The sequence below is a fragment of the Mustela nivalis genome, assembly GCF_964662115.1.
Source record: "Mustela nivalis genome assembly, chromosome: 7".
NCBI classification, from domain to species: domain Eukaryota; kingdom Metazoa; phylum Chordata; class Mammalia; order Carnivora; family Mustelidae; genus Mustela; species Mustela nivalis.
The window spans coordinates 77,656,687-77,676,235 of record NC_139026.1 but is presented as its reverse complement, the minus strand read 5'-3'; the positions used below and the strand labels follow the sequence as shown (position 1 = coordinate 77,676,235).

The following is a 19,549-nucleotide window of genomic DNA, read 5'->3' as shown; positions in this document are numbered from 1 at the left end:
TCCATGTGGCCAACAGACACATGAAAAAGTGCTCCACATCACTCGGCATCAGGGAAATACAACTCAAAACCACAATGAGATACCACCTCACACCAGTCAGGATGGCTAAAATCAACAAGTCAGGAAATGACAGATGCTGGCAAGGATGCGGAGAAAGGGGAACCCTTTTACACTGTTGGTGGGAATGCAAGATGTTCCAACCACTCTGGAAAACAGCATGGAGGTTCCTCAAAATGTTGAAAATAGTACTGCCCTATGACCCAGCAATTGCATTACTGGGTATTTGCCCTAAAGATACAAATGTAGTGATCCGAAGGGGCACGTGCACCCAAATGTTAAAAGCAGCAATGTCCACAATAGCCAAACTATGGAAAGAACCTAGATGTCCATCAATAGATGAATGGATCAAGAAGTGGTATATATACACAATGGAATACTATGCAGCCATCAAAAGAAATGAAATCTTGCGATTTGCGACAACGTGGATGGAACTAGAGCATATCATGCTTAGCGAAATAAGTCAAGCAGAGAAAGACAACTATCATATGATCTCCCTGATATGAGGAAGTGGTGATGCAAAATGGCGGCTTAAGTGGGTAGGAGAAGAATCAATGAAACAAGAATGGGATTGGGAGGGAGACAAACCATAAGTGACTCTTAATCTCACATAACAAACTGAGGGTTGCTGGAGGGAGTGGGGTTAGAAGAAGGGGGGTGGGTTTATGGACATTGGGGAGGGTTTGTAGTGCTGTCAAGTGTGTAAACCTGGTGATTCACAGACCTGTACCCCTGGGGATAAAAATACATTATATGTTTATTTAAAAAAAAAATAAACATTTCCTCTGTACTTTACCTAAAATTATAACATTGCCTTAATAGTATGGAAGAATTATATTTTTGTGAATCTAAGATGCTAAAGCTAATGCTTCTTGTTATAAAATTGAAGTCTTAAATCATTTTCTTGGAGAAGGATTAGGATTTTATGGGTTCTTTTTTATACTTTGGTGTTTTAGGATGTTTTTCCCCAGTAATATTTGTCTAACATGAAATAACATTTTTTATTGCCTTTTTGTAATTTGAATGTTTTTAGCAGTCATGATTAGACAGGCTTTAATCGGTTTAAAATTGTACCCATGAGTTATAAAATATAATTTAATATGTACTATTCTACCATTAAATATATTTAATGTTTCTGTGATTCATACTGTAATGTCAGTATCTGTGGGAAAGTTTAGTGGTCATATTATGGGCCAAGGATCTACTGCCTCAGTTTAAATCATGACTATCCTACTTAGTAGCTGTGAGACCATAGGTAATCTTTTCAACCCATTTGAGACTCTGTTTTCTCATCTATGAAATGGGCTAATAGTCATAGCTTCTTCACAGTGTTGTTGACAGTATTAAATGAGTTACAGCACAAAAAACCACAAGCTTGCTTAATACATAAAATGCAAATGTTAGGTGTTATTATTACTGATCTTAATGTATAAGTTTTCCTTAACTGTATGGAATAAAATATTAGCTAAAGGAAAAATGTTATTTTAAGAGGAAAAAAGAAGGGAAGAGAATAAAAAAAAACAAACAAAACCATCACAACTGCCACACTTGCAAATGAAACTAGACATGTTAATGTTATATAGTAAGTATATAAAATGTACGTAAAAATAGAAAGTTTGCAATTTAAAGTGAATACACTGGGCAGTATAAAATGATGTTTTACTTTATTGTATGATTGTTGTTGACCAAGTCCTGGTCAACTGTTGGTTATTGTGTTATGGTGTCACATTATTACACTTTTCTACTTCCCTTCTATCTTGGTGGTAAAAATGACAGAGTAGTATTTGCATCTGAATACTGCTTTTACCCATGTGGAAAATATGAACAATGAAGGAACCAGTCATTTGGCAGTCATTTCAAGGGAAGAGAAAAACTAAAGAATGGTTCAGGGATTTCTTTGTGACAATGTTGTCCTGTCTGAACTACTTGTTTTCTGAATTTGCTATTTTTATTTTTACCAGTTTTCTTTACAAAGATTTGTTGTACGATTATAGAATTTCCATCTCTCACACATTTAATACTACTCATGAGTGTTATATTATGGAAATTTATTATGCTTGTGTAAAAATGATAGTGATTTATTCATTAAATGAAATGTAATTATTAAGAAGAGTATGGTTAATCCAAAAAGTCATTTAAAAACAACTGTTGCTAAAATTTGGTGGATCTTACTTCAGAAGACTTTCCACTTACCTTTACACACAGAAAATTGGGTCACCATCATACCTAAACATATATTTTAAAGCCTATGTATTAGTATATATATATTTATATATTTACGTTTTGTTTTGATGAGTTTTGAATGAGTAAGAGTGACTTTCTCCACACTTTTTATGTGTAAACCTCTTTTTTTAACTGCAAAGATTTTTAGCTTTATTTTTAACATTTATTTGAATATGAGGCTATTTTAAAAATTACCTGTTGCCTTGTGTGTTTGAGGCTCTTTTTATAAGACAGAGTAAAACTTCGTTTTAACTGGAAGCATTAATAAAAATCCTTAACAATATATGATTATAAATTCTTACTTTCTTGCTGTCACATTTATTTAGTAACTTAAACTGTATTCATCATTAGGTAATAATTTTCCTTTGGAATAGCTGGGTTTTTGTTATAGTTTTTGTTTTGCAAATGGTTTCATGTCAAGTACTTTAATAAGGCTTCATTTGAAGTTTTTTCACAAGGCTGTTTAATAAAAATAATTTTAAATACTATTTTTAATATATGTGCAGTTATATTTAGGCAGCAATAAATAAATAGCTCACTGAGATGAACCACTTTCTTAAGAGCAAAAGTTCCAAGTGTCAACATATTTAATTATTATTGCTGGTGATACTAGAAATGTCATAGAATTTTGATATTGCCATAAACAAAAAGGCCAAAAAGTCCGTAGCGTGTTTGTTGAACATGCTTGTTTCAAGATGGTCAGTTGCTTGCTCTATTATCTACCTCTGTCACTACCTGTGGATCCTTGGATCTAGATATCATCTGTGTTGCTATCCAATTGCATCTACCACCGTACCAAAGGCTTGATATATATAAGAATCTGATTCAAGAGAAGAGAAAGCCCCTTTTTAGATCTTTAAGGATGTGTTGTATTTTAAAGAGAGGCAGAAGCCTATTTCTAAAGCAAAACAGTACACTTGACCCTGTACAAAATGGGTTTAAACTCCACAACTCCTCTTACACATGGATTTTTTTTTTTTTGGATACAACTGTATATACATTTCCTCTGAAGATTTTTTAAAATAACATTTTCTTTTCTCTAGCTTATGTTACTGCGAGAACACAGTGTATAAGACCTTTAACAAACAAAATGTGTGTTAATTAACTCTTTATATTATCAGAAGGCTTCCAGTCACAGTAGACTATTAGTTCATTTTTGAGGGAGTCAAAAGCTATGTGCAGATTTTTGACTGGTAGGTCCATGCCCCTGACCCCTGTATTATTCAAGAATGGGTCAGTTATGTATGTAATTTTGTCCCCATGAGCTTTTCTTAACCATTTTTGTGTACTGTCTTTTCTCTCTGTTCCCTGTCTAGTCTTCCCTTATCTCCTTTGTTTTTCTTCGGTTTTAGACATCTCAGTGACCCTTTTTGAGTTTGCACAGTCTGTCTTCAATCTTTCTTTCCGTGGCTTTTGCCCCTGAATTGTTTTCAGTGAGTCAAGTCTGAGAGCATTTGACCACAATATATTCTCTTGAGCTCTGTCAGTTTGGTAGCAGGAGTCTGTTTAACTGGATGAGGATACTACCAGGGAAAGGGATGGCACTAAAGACACCAGTCCTGTGATGAATACTTGATCCTTTTATGGTTCTATTTGGTCTCGTAATATAAGGAGACTCCTCTTACCTGAGAGGAGGGAAATGGACTCCGAGGCTTTTCAAAGTGAGAGTATTTTCTTGTGTGGGTTAGGTGCAGCATGTTCAGTATGGTGCTTAGGTAATATTCTCATGTTCATGACTGTTACAGGCATCCCAGTATTTGGAAAACTTCATTACTAAGGTCTTAGTTAGGACTGGGTTTGGGTATCATTCTGACCAAGATCATTTTATATCTCATGAACTGCTGCATGTATTTACATTAGGCAAGAGCATTTCTAGGACCTGATTCATGTATGGAAATTGAATGGTCTGATGGAAACAATGCCGGAGTTTGAATCAGAAAAACCAGCTTTAATGCTACATGGATCTTATCTCTTATTGTGTATTCTTTAGGTCTGTAGAGCCAATGGTTTAGATAAAGAAAGAACCATAAACTTAGTGTCTCACTGTAAGTTCATGATGCTTATCTTAATGAAGGCCCTTGGGTGTCTCCAAGAATCCTACTTTTTTGCTTGATCCACCAAGTTTCCCTCTCTCCCAGAGAGTTCAGCACTTCTGCCCACTTTCTTCTTTACTGAGGTTCATCCTTCTTATTTCATACGAAAATCGAAGCAATTGGAGAACTTTCTCATCACAACATCTGCAGTGCACTCTACCTTCCTGAAGGTTCCTGCAAAATGGCTATCTGTGGTCCCAAGATCACAACTCCTCCATAGATGCCCTGGATCCCATCCACTCTCATCTACTTAAGCACATTGCTCCAGTCTTGCTCTTATGCATAGTAAATTGTTTCTTATTTGTTGGATCTGTCCTTTTTTTTTTCCTTAAAATTTTTATTTTTATTATTTATTTGGGGGGGCACACAATCATGAGGGAGAAGCAGACTCCCCACTAAGCAGGGAGGACCCTGAGAGCGTGACCTGAGTGGAAGGCAGACGGTTAACTGACTGAGCCACCCTGGTGCCCCTCTGTTGGATCTTCCATTTAGCATACAACCTTGCTGTTATTTCTTCCTTCCCACGGAGAAAAATTGAAAAGTAACAAAAACCACAAACCTTTCTGTGGATTAATCTATCCCTGAAGCTAACCCCAATTTCTGTTTACGGCTAAACACCTCAAATATATTCTCTACACATGTGTCTGTTTCTCTTCTCTGTCTTAAATCCATCCCTGCCAGGTTTTTGTCCCCAACACTACAAGAAGCTAATATTTTGGGGGAATACTGATGACCTTCATGTTCTTAGCCATAGATATTTTTCACTCTTTCAGTATGTCCTCACAATTTTTATAGAGCTTATTTACAGAGCAGCTTTAGAATTTATTGAATCTGCAAAAGATTATTTTTCTTAAACTTACTGCAAAATCTCATTGCTTTATATTGTAGTGAACTTATCTTTAAAGTTCTAAAACCACAAATCTCTTTTTACTAAGTCATATACCATCTGCAGGAAGATTGACATTTGTTCTACACAAAGAAGAAAGAGAAGAATGCCTACTAAAGCAATATATCATAATCAAATTATGAAAATAAGTGGAACCTTTTCTTTTGTTTTTCACAGTTTTACAATTTGTCATAAAACAGAAGTCGTCAAAAACACTCTAAATCCTGTATGGCAAGCATTCAAGATCTCAGTCAGAGCATTATGTAATGGTGATTATGACAGGTAATAAATGACAGCTTTTCTGAGACTTTGGAATATTTCTTACAGACTTTGTATCTAATAATCTAAGCCAAATTTTTAAAAATTAAGGTTTCTTCTTTACATATGTAAAAGTGTATTTAACAAGCATAGATGATTTATTCAGAATTTTCTGAATAACTTTTTTTTTTAATCCATGATGATTTGGGGAAGAGAGATAATTTGACTCAAGTTTGGTTAAACTGACTGATTTGCCAAGACCAGTAATGTACAAAATGCTAAAAATATATTAAATATTAGTTTGTTTTAACATACTATTCAAAAATTACCCTAAAATTTTCATTGCCTCAATGCTTTCATTTGGTATTATCTTTCTAGAGAGGGATAAGTAAAAATGGAAGCTACAAGGCTATGACTAGGTATATTATCAACTTTGATGCACTCTTGAAAATGTTACTTGGTATCACTGTTCTCATGGTCATTGAATCACAGAAGTTCTTCTATCTATTAGATGTAGAACAGGGGGATGCTGGTGTTTTATGAGTAGGTGGGTAGGGTGGCCCTGAAGATACTCCTGCAATATACCTAAAGGTTCCTTAATATCAAAGTTTCTTTTCTTCTTTTTCATTTGAGAGTTGATTATAAGGTTATAATATAAAAGCCCTTACCCGAAAAGAAAAGCAAATAAATAGAAGGTAAAAATACAGTCTCTTTATTATCTTGTTACTGGAATATTAGAAAAATGCAAATTTATTCTATTAACTGATATCATAGAAAGCATTGTTAGCAGCATGCCATTAAATTTACTTTAAAACTCGACTGTCATTTTATGCATTTAAATAGATCATAACTTTATTTAACTTCACTCATTCTTTAGAAAGTGGTTCTTGTAGCATCACCTGGTTAACTTTGTAGAAATTCAGATTCTCAGGCCCCAACTGAAACCCAGTGAACCAGGAACTCTGGGCATGAAGTCTAACCACTCAAGTTTTGAGAAGCCCTCATGTGATTGTGATCCATGCTGAGATTGAGAAATCTTGCTCTAACACAGTAGTTTTCTAGAGAAATAGCTGCCTACCTTCCTGTTGAGGAGCCATGTCAGATTATACATATACTTTCCCTACTCCCTTTAAAGAAGCAATAAGATTTGAAAAACCTATTTTAAGATATAAATCAAAAAAGAGTAATAAAATCAGTAAAATCTATTTCAAAGTATTTGTAAAAACCTGTAAGCATACATTTCATCTAAAAAAATTTATAACTGATTTTTTAATTCTCAATGATATTTTTTAATTGTACTAAGTAACTTTATGTGAATGTTTTCCCCATGAACAGAACAATCAAAGTAGAAGTGTATGACTGGGATCGAGATGGGAGGTAAGACAATGTCTTTTATTCTGGCTCTTGAAACTTAATATGCTTTAAGTAGTATATTGAAGTGAACACATTTTTAAAATATTAATCTGCAGATTTCAGATTTTTGTCTTATTTTTCTAAATCTTAGTGAGGTGCTTACATGAAATTTTAAGAATTTGTGTAATTTTTCAACTTGGAGAATAAGATAGAGGTCTTCCTCGTTGCCAGTATTGTAGTAAAGATTTTCAACTAGGACTTGATTTTTTATTGTACACCTTACAGATGTCTTGTATTATACTTTCATGGTACTGATTCTCAAATGCGTGGGTCTCATAAATCTCTCTGAAGGTTCCTAAAACCTTTCTATCCATGTCATTTGTAGGAACCCAAATGGGTACCTGAGTACCCTTCCCCCCTAAAAAAAGACACAAACAAAAAACAAACTAAACTAGAATTATGTCTGGTGATTCACAATGCAAATAGATGTTCAGAACTCCAAAATCATGGTTTCCCTCTGCATGTCACACATCTTAAATCCTGAAAGAGAGGGGACTCACTACTTTTTCTCTTTCTTCTTTAGTTTTCCACTGTTTTTGAGGTGTTGTTAAATGATGTTAAGCCACGGAACCCAGAAATGCTCACATCTCACCTTGCCCTACAGAGCTGCCTCTGCAGGTCTTCCTGAAGGGATAGAAATACACAGATGTCAGGGGAGAATGGCAAGTGCAAAAGCAAAGGACACACTTAATTTTGCTTGGCTAATGCCCTACACTCCAACCCAAAGTTCTCTGAAAAATAGAACTGAAGTGTGCAGTTGAAGCCCAAGATCTAAGCAACGCCTGTCCCACCACATTTTATAGAAGTCAACAGCCTAGCCCAAAGGGTTGAGGGTGTCTGGATACCTGAGCATTCCTGGTAATGGAGGAACAAGTTCAGCTGAAAAGTCTGGGCTGTCCTGAGGAGACATCCCTTCTGCTACATAGATTAGGAAAATAGCTGACTGGAGAGCCACACCCTGCATGTTGGTGACATTGGACCTGCATTCATTTGCACACATGGTCTAATTTGTGCCCTGGAATTTGGCCCAGCTAGTATTTTCTCCTTTTCATGGAATGAAAAGGAAGGATAGAGAAAGAGGTAAAGATATTATCCCATACTTCAGTTCTCACCAGATAACTGGTTTCTGTCTTCATGTGATATCCCAAGCATGACTCAGGTAAACTTCCTAAAACCAGTTGTAGTGACTCTTAAAGACAATCCACGTTATACCACAGATCTTTATATTTCTGTCAGCTTATGTATTTAATTGATAATTTATATAGGTCTTCTTTACAAGAATTCTACATGGATTCTTGAGAAATCTAAGTAGAAAAAATTATGTTTTCTCCTAGGAGAAAGCATTTCCATAGTACTTAACGCTCCATTAAACTTTATTCATTGAGAAAATGAGTTTTGCATCTCTGAATAAATAGAAAAAGAAATACTGCTCTTCTGAGTAAAGTAGGACTTTATGCCTTGTATCATGTACCCTGTTTTAAATTTTAATTGAGAGTGGGCAAAAGTGGCAGCTTTTTCCTAGTATTTTTGGGAAATTGGGGAAATGGTTTCGATCTGAACACTATGAAATGAAGTGTTCAAATTCAGATTTGATTTGCATCCGTGACTTTTAATCCTAAATTTGCAGACATTGTAGATATTTTATTGTCCTGGTTTGAAAAGTGAGATTTTATGACTCTCCTTCTGTCTCCAGTTTACTTCTGAGCCACAAAAAGTTTGAATTGTTTTGGAGATCAGAATTATCTTGGAATTTAAATATTATTTTTTCTTTTTTGATATTGGAGTTTTGAGCATTCCTAACCAGGATGATTTATTGAATGTTTTTAATGTGCCAGTTATTCCTTAAGCATTTTTCATGTTATTCCTTTTGTAATTTTCACAATAAGAAATAGGAACTATAATAATACCATTTTACAGATAGAGAAATCAAGGCAAAGAAGGTGCCTAATGTCACACAACTAACAAATGGTGCAGCCAGAACTTGAACCCTGACAGTAGGCTTCAACAATTCACTCATGACTAATATGCTATATTTCCATAAAAATAGAACTGTAAATTGTGGCAATTAGGTAAAAGCCTTCAACCTGGGCAATGGTCTTAACTCTATGATGCTTTGGTAGTTGTTGATAATATGGTCACTAGGAAGAATGAAGAGAGTACTTAAGAAACCTTTTTTGTTTTGTTTTGTTTTTAAAGATTTTATTTATTTATTTTACAGACAGAAATCACAAGTAGGCAGAGAGGCAGGCAGGCGGGGGTGGGGGGGGGATGCAGGCTCCCCGCTGAGCAGAGAGCCCTATGCGGGGCTCGAGCTCGATCCCAGGACCCTGGGATCATGACCTGAGCCGAAGGCAGAGGCTTAACCCACTGAGCCACCCAGGCACCCCAAGAAACCTTTTAACATAAGTATGTCACTACCTAACATTTTCTATTACCCAAAGAAGTGGAGGAAGCATTACTAGGTAGCAAGAGTATGTAATGGGAAGGTACATAGAGAGAAATGAGTATTACAGATTTTGAAAGAAAATCCTGGTAGCTATTGAAAGGGCCAGTGCATTGTAGAAGAGAGCTGTCTTGGATTATGAGAATAAGATCATGACCTGAGTCGAAGGTAGATGCTTAATGACTGAGCCACCCAGGTGCCCCATAGGTCCATATTTTGATATTAGAAATTTCAGCGTATAAATCTGTATAATCTGTGTGTGCTTATTAGCCTTTTCAGTGTTAGCAAAATTACAGTTGAGAATGACATATAAAAAGAAAAATTAAAATCATGATTAAATAATTTTTGATAACCCTTTCACTAAATAATATAATTTATGAAATTTGAAAGGCACATTGGTCTCTGATAACAGTGATGTGTAAATGCCATAAAATCCAGATACTAGTTTTGTAATGCAATACTACTAGGCACTGGATTGTTACACAAGTTGATATTCCAGTATGGGCTTACATGTGCTTATAATAACATATGGTTATACTTTTTACATGCATTTTAGTTTATCTGACAGGATTTCCCATTGTAAATGTTCTTTCCTTAAATCAGATGAACATGATTTGACACTCATTATTTTCATGATACAATGTAATTATCAGCAGAAGCTGTTTCCTATTCTTTGTCATCCTGTCCTCTTTAGTACTTGTCATAAATCTTGTACATATATCAGTTTTTAAATTCTCTGTCTAGATTGAGAACTTTCGTTTCCTCTATTTAGAAAAGATTATTTACTCAGTGGGTTCCCCCTGCCTTTTTTTGACAGCTATAACAGCGTTGTCCAGTATAAATACAGTGCAAATTCTATATGTAATTTAAAATTTTCTGGTAGCAGCATTAAAAACTAAAACCAGTGAAACTGATGTAATAATATATTTTATTTAACTCTGTATGTGCAAAATATTATTTTAATACGAAATCAATACAAAGTTTTTTTTTTTAAGATTTAATTATTTGAGAAAGAGACAGAGATAGCAACAGAGATAAGGAGAGGCAGAAAGAGCAGGCAAGAGAGGGAGAAGCAGGCTACCGACCGAGCAGGGATCCCAACTTGGGACTTGATCCCAGGGCCCTGGGATCATGACCGGAGCCAAAGGCAGACGCTTCACTGACTGAGTCACACAGGTGCCCCATTATGAAATTATTAATGAGACACTTTACATTGTTTTATACTAGGTCTTTGAATCCTGGTATGTACTCTTGCTTGCGGCATACTGCATTCAAGCTGGCCCTGTTGCAGCATCTGGTTTGGCAGTTATGATAGTTGATAGCATCATGTAGCCCCATTAAATCCATACAGTATATATCATAAGTGACTTTGTATCAGGTATTTGTTTTAAAACTTTTAACTCCATTTTGTCTGTATTTCACAGAAGTTTAGAGGTGTCCCCTTATAAAGTGGGAAAAAAACTGGTCAGATATCTGTATTATTTTATGTATAAATTTGACCATAGGAAACCCAACAGATAATCTGATCTTTCAGCCTAGGGAGATTATTTCAGTCAAAAATTCAAGTGAACAATGCTTGACAGGGTTATTTGCTTACCATCCCATTTTGTTTTATTAGCTAGGGTACTTCCGACAGTGGAGGTGATAATTATATTCACAGATTAGGAACGTCAGGAAGTGGTGTTATCTTGGGTCAGAATTCTAAGGGTATGTTGAGCTGAGTTCATCAACTTGAAATCAATTCTGGAACAAACATCTTGTGCATCCATGAAGCATACAGAAGTGTGGTAATGCTGTTGCTCAGGTAACCAGTTGACATTAAAATGAGTATCCTGAGCTGGTCATGGTCCCAGGGTCCTGGGATCGAGCCCCGCATCGGGCTCTCCACTCGGTGGGGTGCCTGCTTCCTCCTTTCTCTCTCTCTGCCTGCCTCTCTGCCCTACTTGTGATCTCTATCTGTCAAATAAATAATAAAATCTTAAAAAGAAAAAAAAATGAGTATCCTGAGCTAGTTTGGAACCGAAGAGACATAGTTATTTGTCCTTTTTTATTTAAACACACTGGCAGTGGTCAGAGAGTGCGGAGACATTGCTTGACCTTGGCATGAATAATCAGTGTAAATGCACCAATTTTCAACAAGTTAAACCACTTTACTAAAATCATCTCCATAACTCCCACCATTTCTTCAAGGGATATGAAGAAAGACTATTTAAACCTCATTTTAACAATTGTAAAGCTGAAGTGCTGAGAAACTGACTTGTCTGGGTTACAAAGCAATCAGTAGTGGTATCTTTGAAAAGCTTCAATTGCTTGAAGTAGCTTCAGCTGACTTTGTAGCTTAATTTAAAATTCAGGGAGCATTAGCAGAACAGCTCTGCATTAAAACCATGTGGCTCTAATGTGGGACTGATTGTAAATGGGCCACCGAGTAGATCTCCGTCTCCCGGAACGTGATTTCATGGAAAGGCTGAACTAGTGAACTGCCAGTCATAAAATTTGGCTCTTGAAGTCTGCTGAGAAAGGAGAGAAGTTTTCTTATTAGCACTCTGCTCTGTATCGAATGTAGTCTTTTTAAATAGTGAGTGACACTTATGACAAGAAAGCACTAACTCCATTGATCTGTGAAATGCCAGATAAATGCTATCATTTTCTTGTATGTTACCTTTGAAGATATTTGATAAACACGCTTGAGGTTTTATTTCTGCAATTACTGCATCATCACGGTGGGAAAGAACAGGGATTCTTGGTCCAGAGCTTCACTCAAAAACTTATTTATAAGTTGTCTAAGACATTTATGACTCATTTAGGAGAGACACGTGCAAAACCTTTTTTTATTTGTCTCATTTATTTTAAATTCCCTCACTTATTCTAATTGATCTTCCCTTAACAATTAGCCTCTGTTTGCAGTTAACCCTGAATGTCCTAAATGTGTATTCAGTAGACAGTGTTCAGCCTCTTTTATTTTTCCACCACTTACCACTTCCTTTGAGACTTTTAAAAAATGTTGATAAACGGAATTTCCTAATTGCCATGTTATTTACTGACATACTACTTCCCCACACACACACACCTCCTACAAATCTAGGTAATGATTTTTCTCATATGCAGTTTTTGAGGGTTTTGTCCACTTTTCTCTCCAGTCTACAATTCTTAACCCTCATTAAAGACTGATTTAATTATTTATGTATTGATACCTAAAGTGCTAATCAAATTTTTATATTTGTATGTCTCTATGTTCTAGTAGAAACTTGATTAGTTATGGAAGAAATTGTTATTGAAATCGTTTATATATAATTGTTATAAGAAATTGTTCCTCATGTGCTAAACAGGTTGTCAGGCTAGTGACAATACACATCTCTAATTTTTATACAGTGAAATATTAATTATCTTTAATGCATTTTCTATATCCTTCCACTTTTGTGTTAATTTTTGTCTGTTGATTTTTCTGTCCAGGCCCAATTTAAATGCTATCAGTTGTCTGAAAGCTTTCCCTGTACATGTGAATTCATTTGCTCCCTCTCTCTCTTGGGTCCTGTGTTTACCATTTAGGAATATTTATTAGCGTATTTGTATGTTAAGACTTCGGTTGAAATTTTGTTTCTGCCTTATCTTTCGTATTAAAGCTAAACTCTCGGAGGCCAAGGACTTTGTTTTGTCTTATTATTTCTCACGCTGTAAACTATAGTATTACATTATTAATGTCCTTTAATGTATTAACTTCTTGCTGTGTTATTTCAATATTACAGAAGGAGAATTTGAAATAACTCTGTTGTCTTTCTGATGAACACACTGTTCTCCGTCAGTGCTTGTTACTTATCTTCTCCTTTCTACCCTACTTGAAATTATAACATGGTCTTGAATAATATTAGTGATTATATTTCTCTAGTGAAACTTCAGGCAATGAGTAATTAATTCAGCTGTCATTTTCTCTCTCTCTCTCTCTCTTTTTTTTTTAACCATTTGCAGATATCTAGGATTTTATATTCACATATCTATGATCTTATTGTACACATTAATTTTTCTACTTTATTCCATGTTCAAATACGGGTGATTTTCACTGAGTAAACAGCAGAATTGCCAAATTCAAATCACAAACACACTTTACACTGAATTTTGATTTATGATCAGCTTATTATTTAGAATATAAACAGTCAAATTCAGAATGTAAATTAATTTCTAGTTTTTTACATAAGGTACTATTAGAGTCCTTAGGGCTCTTAGTGTTAATTCTTTATTTTACAAAGAAGAGACTGAGCCTATTTAATTATATCCAATTTGAATTAGTCATCCGTTTCATCACTAAATCTGCCTTTCCTCTCATAGGTTTTATTCTATCATGAGATTACCAGGGATCATACTCAAAATGTTTATCAACCATCAGAATAGATGAGAGCTATATAATGAAAGTAGAGTCCTAGAAATCCCTTTTCTTTGCCAGGGTCAGCCTTTTCATTGTTGGATGCAGCGTGGCTTGGAGAGCCTTGGGGAAAGTCCTTGGGAACTGGGGTAGTAGGAAGGCGCACCAGAGACTGAACAGTGAAGAGTAGACAATGGGTTTAGAGCAGACTCACTCTGAACAGTGGGTGAGTAGACAAATGTTTTTGTGTCTCTACAATGACTTTGACTCTACTGGATTTACACCCCTAAGTATTATCTCCAGGAGTTACCATAATCCCAGGTTTGCAGACTTGAAAGATCAAAATTATATCGACCCTTCCCTTGCTCTTAGCTACCACATCCTGTCAGTTGCCAACTTCAGCATCTCTAAGGAATAAATAATGCCACTACTGTCACTTGTATGAATTCTTGACATTTCCAAAGTTAATTCTATATTTACAGGTTCCACATGGTTAAAAGAGGAAATAAGTATGGATATTTATGAAAAGGGTATAAATGTTTTTACTAGGCTAAAAGTGGTAATATGTATGTTTGCTAGCCCTGCAGAAGCAGTTGAGACACAGGAGGAATTTTAACAGACTTTGCTGAGTTCCTCCCTGTTTTTCATACCCAGATAATATTATAATATAGTAATCTATAGTGACAGCTCCCTTCCTGGAGCAGGTTCTCTACCTAAAGTCTCTCGGGCAGTTAGGTGGAAGGTCAGAGGTTCCTCCTGAGCCTTCTGTTTCTTAAAAATAATCAGCCTACAATAATCCACATGCTAAAGAGATGTCTTTCAGGTGGCATGAGTTGTTCCCCTGTAGCATAGAAAAAGAACTCAAATTACCTGAAAATGTTACTTTTTATTTGGTCTGTAGACATGATTTAGTATTCAGATCTAAATTTTAAAATCTAAATATCATTGACCAAAACATTGCCACCTAAATGGAAAGTGTACACAAAGAAAAGAAAATAGAAGACCATGAAATAATCTCTGAATTTGGAAGTCTTTCTAAATGTAGTAGGAGATAGAGCAAAAAGCATCTTTTGTTAAAATGAGCTTTTTTTTTTTTTTTAAAGATTTTATTCATTTATTTGACAGAGATCACAAGTAGGCAGAGAGAGAGAGGGGAAGCAGGCACCCTGCTGAACAGAGAGCCCATCACGGAGCTCGATCTCAGGCCCCCAGGACCATGACCTGTGTGGAAGGCAGAGGCTTTAACCCACTGAGCCACCCAGGCGCCCCTAAAATTAGCTTTTTAAGTGAATACTAATGTCACATAGAAAAGTGCAGAAGTCATAAATACACAGCTCCCTGAAATTTCATAGATGGAATTTACCTTGTATATATTTAGCACCCACATCAAAAATGTGCCTTTACCAAGCACTGCAGAAGCCGCCTCCTCCCTCTTCCATTCATTTTTTGCACCTCTTGCCCAGTAACCACTTTTCCAGACTTTCATTAGCATGGCTTAGTGTTGCCTGTTTTTGAATTTTACATAAATGGAATTGCATAGTAGGTTCTCTTTTTTTGTCTGCCTTTCCTTAACATTAAATTTGTGAAATTTGGGGCACCTGGGTGGCTCAGTGGGTTAAGCCGCTGCCTTCAGCTCAGGTCATGATCTCAGGGTCCTGGGATCGAGCCCCGCATCGGGCTTTGCTCAACAAGGAGCCTGCTTCCCTCTCAATCTCTCTCTCTCTCTCTGCCTGCCTCTCCGTCTACTTGTGATTTCTCTCTGTCAAATAAATAAATAAAATCTTGAAAAAAAAAATTTGTGAAATTTGTTCATGTTACATGTGATTTGTTCATTCTACTACTGAGAGACTTTTCAGTTATTAATATGATTAGTGCTTCATGAGCATATTTGTGTATACTTTTTGGTTATACATTGTGAAATTCAATCCAGTTGCTTATATACCTAGGAAAGCGTCATATGGTGCTGTGTGAATGAGGTGGCAAAGTTAAACTGGCTCACAGATCACCCACTTATTCCAAGTTTCCCATTGATTTTTTATAGAAACAACATCTTAATTTTTTTCTTACTCATTTCATTAATATATAGTCACTCTTGCCTTATTAACTTCAGAGATGGAAACATCTAAATCATAAGCAAATTCCATCTGTATTTTCCATATGTAGGGTTCTAGATCCTATTTTAATGTTGAGCAATAACAAAAAGGAAAGTTTTAATTGTACTTTATTTTCCAAAAAAATTAAGATACCATCTGCCTTACGGCTGATGGTTTTGATTCAAGTCCCTGTTAACATCTCCATGGGTCCTTAGTTTTTGTCCTAAGATGAAAACATTTCTATTTCTATTATATTCAAAGCATTCAAGAATAATTTCATATAAAGAAGATTTTTCACCAAAGAACAGTCTCCTAATGAAAGGAAGCAGAGTTTTATGATTTTTCTTTTTTAAGATTTTATTTATTTATTTGACAGAGAGAGATCACAAGTAGGCAGAGGCAGGCAGAGAGAGAGGAGGAAGCAGGCTCCCCGCTGAGCAGAGAGCCCGATGCAGGACTCGATCCCAGGACCCTGAGATCATGACCCGAGCCGAAGGCAGCGGCTCAACCACTGAGCCACCCAGGTGCCCCATGGAAGCAGAGTTTTAAAAACCATTTTGAGAGATGGACACTTGTGTAGACAAGACAGTCATTCAACTCTGAAGCAACACAACATTACTTATTTTGATTATTTTTATTATCATTTCATGCCACCCTTCAGACTATTTCAGTTTTTAATTATAGTCTGAAAAAAAAATACAGTTTATTCATATTATAACATGGATGAGAAATGTGTTGATTTTTCCAAGAGGAAAAACACAAAGGCTTAACCTCTTTCCCCATTCATGGTCATTGTTTTTAGCCACTAAAGTACTGGATAAAATGTAGTCTTGATTAACATATTTGTGACTTCACATAGTTTTATCAATTGTATTCATGTTTAAAAGGGTTTTCCCTTTGCTTATGTTGAGGAATATTTTGCACATCTCTATAATGATTTTGTGTCATCTCCATTCTATGAAATAGAAAACCTTAACCTTTTTGTATAATCAAGAATAAAATACATATTTTTTTCACTTACTGCCAGAAACCTTGTGGACCATTTGCAACTGCGTGTCTCCATGAGAAATACTTGTGGCCCTTTTCTTACTATAATACCTCTCCAGATACTGCTTAAGTGGGCTTGGGATACAGTCTAAATGGGAATTGTTTGAAAATTTGAAAAAATTGGAAAATTTGGGAAAATCCTAATGCAGATTTGGGTTGAGAACAATTGTTAGAAACTCACTCTAGAATCCTGAAGGCATTAATTACCTGTTATCTTCCTCATTTTGCTGATGAATGAAGGTAAAGTGTCTTGTTCCAGATTGTCTTCATGGTTTGTGCATTATTGTAGACAACGGTGCTATAAACATCTGGGTCCATGTATCCCTTTGATTAATATTTTTGTATTCTTTGGGTAAATATCTACTAGTGCAGTTGCTGGGTAATAGGATAGTCTATTCTTAACTTTTTGAGGAAACGCCATACTGTTTTCCAAAGTGGCTGCTCGGGTTTGCACGCTCACCAGCAGTGCAGAAGGGTTCCCCTTTCTCCACATCCTCATCAACACCTATTGTTTCTTGTGTTGTTGATGTTAGCTATTCTGACAGGTGTGAGGTGATATCTCATTGTAATTTTGATTTGTATTTCCTCTATGATGAATGATGTTGAGCATCTTTTCTTGAGTCTGTTGGTTATCTGTATATCTTCTTTGGCAAAACATTTATTCATAGCTTCTGCCCATTTTTTAATTGGATTATTCACTTTTTGGGTGTTGAGTTTTTTAAGTTCCTTATATATTTTGGATATTAACCCTTTCTCAGATATCTCTCATTCCATAGTTGCCTTTTAATTTTGTTGTTTCCTTTGCTGTGTAGAAGTTTCTTAGTTCTGTTGAGAGACTCCCAAATTTAAACCTAGTGAATGGTTTCAATCAGACAGTGCTAGAACACATGATGACTTCATGCTAGAGGAACAAAGAATCTCAGATCACATCAGTCTAAGTCTGTTGTGCTTTCTTCTACAAAACCCAGCTAATGCTATCTTTCTAACTGATAGAGATGTTTTCCATACCTGTCTAGGTTTTACCCTGCTTCTATTTATCTCCCCCAAGATTACTTTTGTCATTCACTGTATTTCCTTTTCTTTTTTTTGCCCCAATTTCTCTTTTTAAAGTTACATATCACAGTAGAGAATGCGTATCAGGCTATTAGAAATATGAGGCTAGGAATTGGAGAGATGCTGGAGTATAAATCAGAAGCATAAATTGGAGGATCTTCTAATTAAAAGATCTCTTTGACACAATAGAAGTATATAGGATTGCTCACTGGGAGTTTTGGGGGAAAATTCTACAGAGCTGGTGATAAAAGTCTTCCAATTAAATGAAACTTAAGAGTTGTCAGATAATAAGGATGCTGATCATTTATGCAATAAGATATATTGATAGGCAATCATCACCTATTATTTTCTCTGTGATTTTGAACACCAAGACAATTTGAGATTTTGTGTAACTTGTAGATATTGTATAACTGTATTGTGTTTATTAATTACCTGCTAGAATTCCAAATACATATAAAACTAAACTTAGTGACAACTAAGTCCTAGAAAAAACAGTTTATTAAAACTTAGCAAATGAGAAGTTCACTACGGACATGAATTTGCTTTACCTTTACTTTTTAACAATTTTAATATTTCATTGAAATTGGCTAGTCAGAGAGAGTGAAAATGAATAAGAAAGAGACAATGTGGTGTGTGCAATCTTTTTGTTACATAAATTGCTCTTATGGAATAGCTTGGTAATTCAATTTCAAGATCATTCATTATGAGAGTTTTAATTTTAATTTGGTATCCCAAGCAGTTTTACATATTTCTTCTCAATTCTTAAAGAAAAAAATATTCCAGTAGGAAGTATTATTGTTCTTTTCCCAGATATGAAAGTTCGAGTTCAAAATGTGGAAATGATTTGTCCATTTTACATGACTATTAGGGAGTCACTGGTTTTCAAACCAAACTACTGCTTATTGCTTTAATTATCTTTCCAGGTACTGCTAGTATAGGATAAATGGAACATGATAGTCAGAGTTCCAGATCTTTCTTTGAAACATAAGTTCATACCTTTAGCATTTGATGATGACCCTTGTAGACGTAACCTGAGGGAATTGAAACAAGGTAAAAATATATTATAGCCATTTATTCATGTTACATTCATACCATGTTTAGAAAGGAAAATTTCATAGTTGCTAATCTGGAAAAAATTAAGACAAATAGAATATTGTCACTCCCAATAACAATTTAGCTTTGGTAAATATTCATATATATTTGAGTGCTTGATGTTGTTCACGTATTTTTTTTTAAATTTTTGACCAAATGACTGACTGCTGTGAGTAAGAGCTGAGTTCCCTAATTGATATTTTATGGTTCAAAAGTTTGATTTGCTGCTCCCCATCAAGCCATTTTCTAAGATATTTTTCTTGCAAGAACCCAAAACAAATTTCTGGTGTTCTGTTCAGAATAGTTCAAGTTAATCAACTAAACTTTCTTGGGGAAATGAATAGGAAAATGTATTTTATGGTTTTGAGGGATGAAAAAAATTTTACTAGAAAGCCTGCTGATTTACCCAAAGTCAGTAGATTCCAAAGGTAAAACTTGTAGGCAGACATTATTTTTATGGTGTTGCATAGATATTTCTTTCATTTCCACTAGAAAATGCACAGATACTTATACTGTATTTTAAGGACAAAGTTT

The 19,549-nt window shown here is 35.3% G+C and overlaps 1 protein-coding gene across 1 annotated transcript in view; it reads left to right on the top strand.

Moving 5' to 3' along the window:
- Nucleotides 1-19,549, top strand: part of CPNE8 (copine 8) — a 217,568-nt gene that overhangs the window by 118,715 nt on the left and 79,304 nt on the right. Inside the window, exons 9-10 of the mRNA XM_082739027.1 lie at nt 5,437-5,541; nt 6,853-6,894. Coding sequence (XP_082595153.1) covers nt 5,437-5,541; nt 6,853-6,894 — 147 coding nt within the window. The remainder of the gene's footprint in view (nt 1-5,436; nt 5,542-6,852; nt 6,895-19,549) is intronic.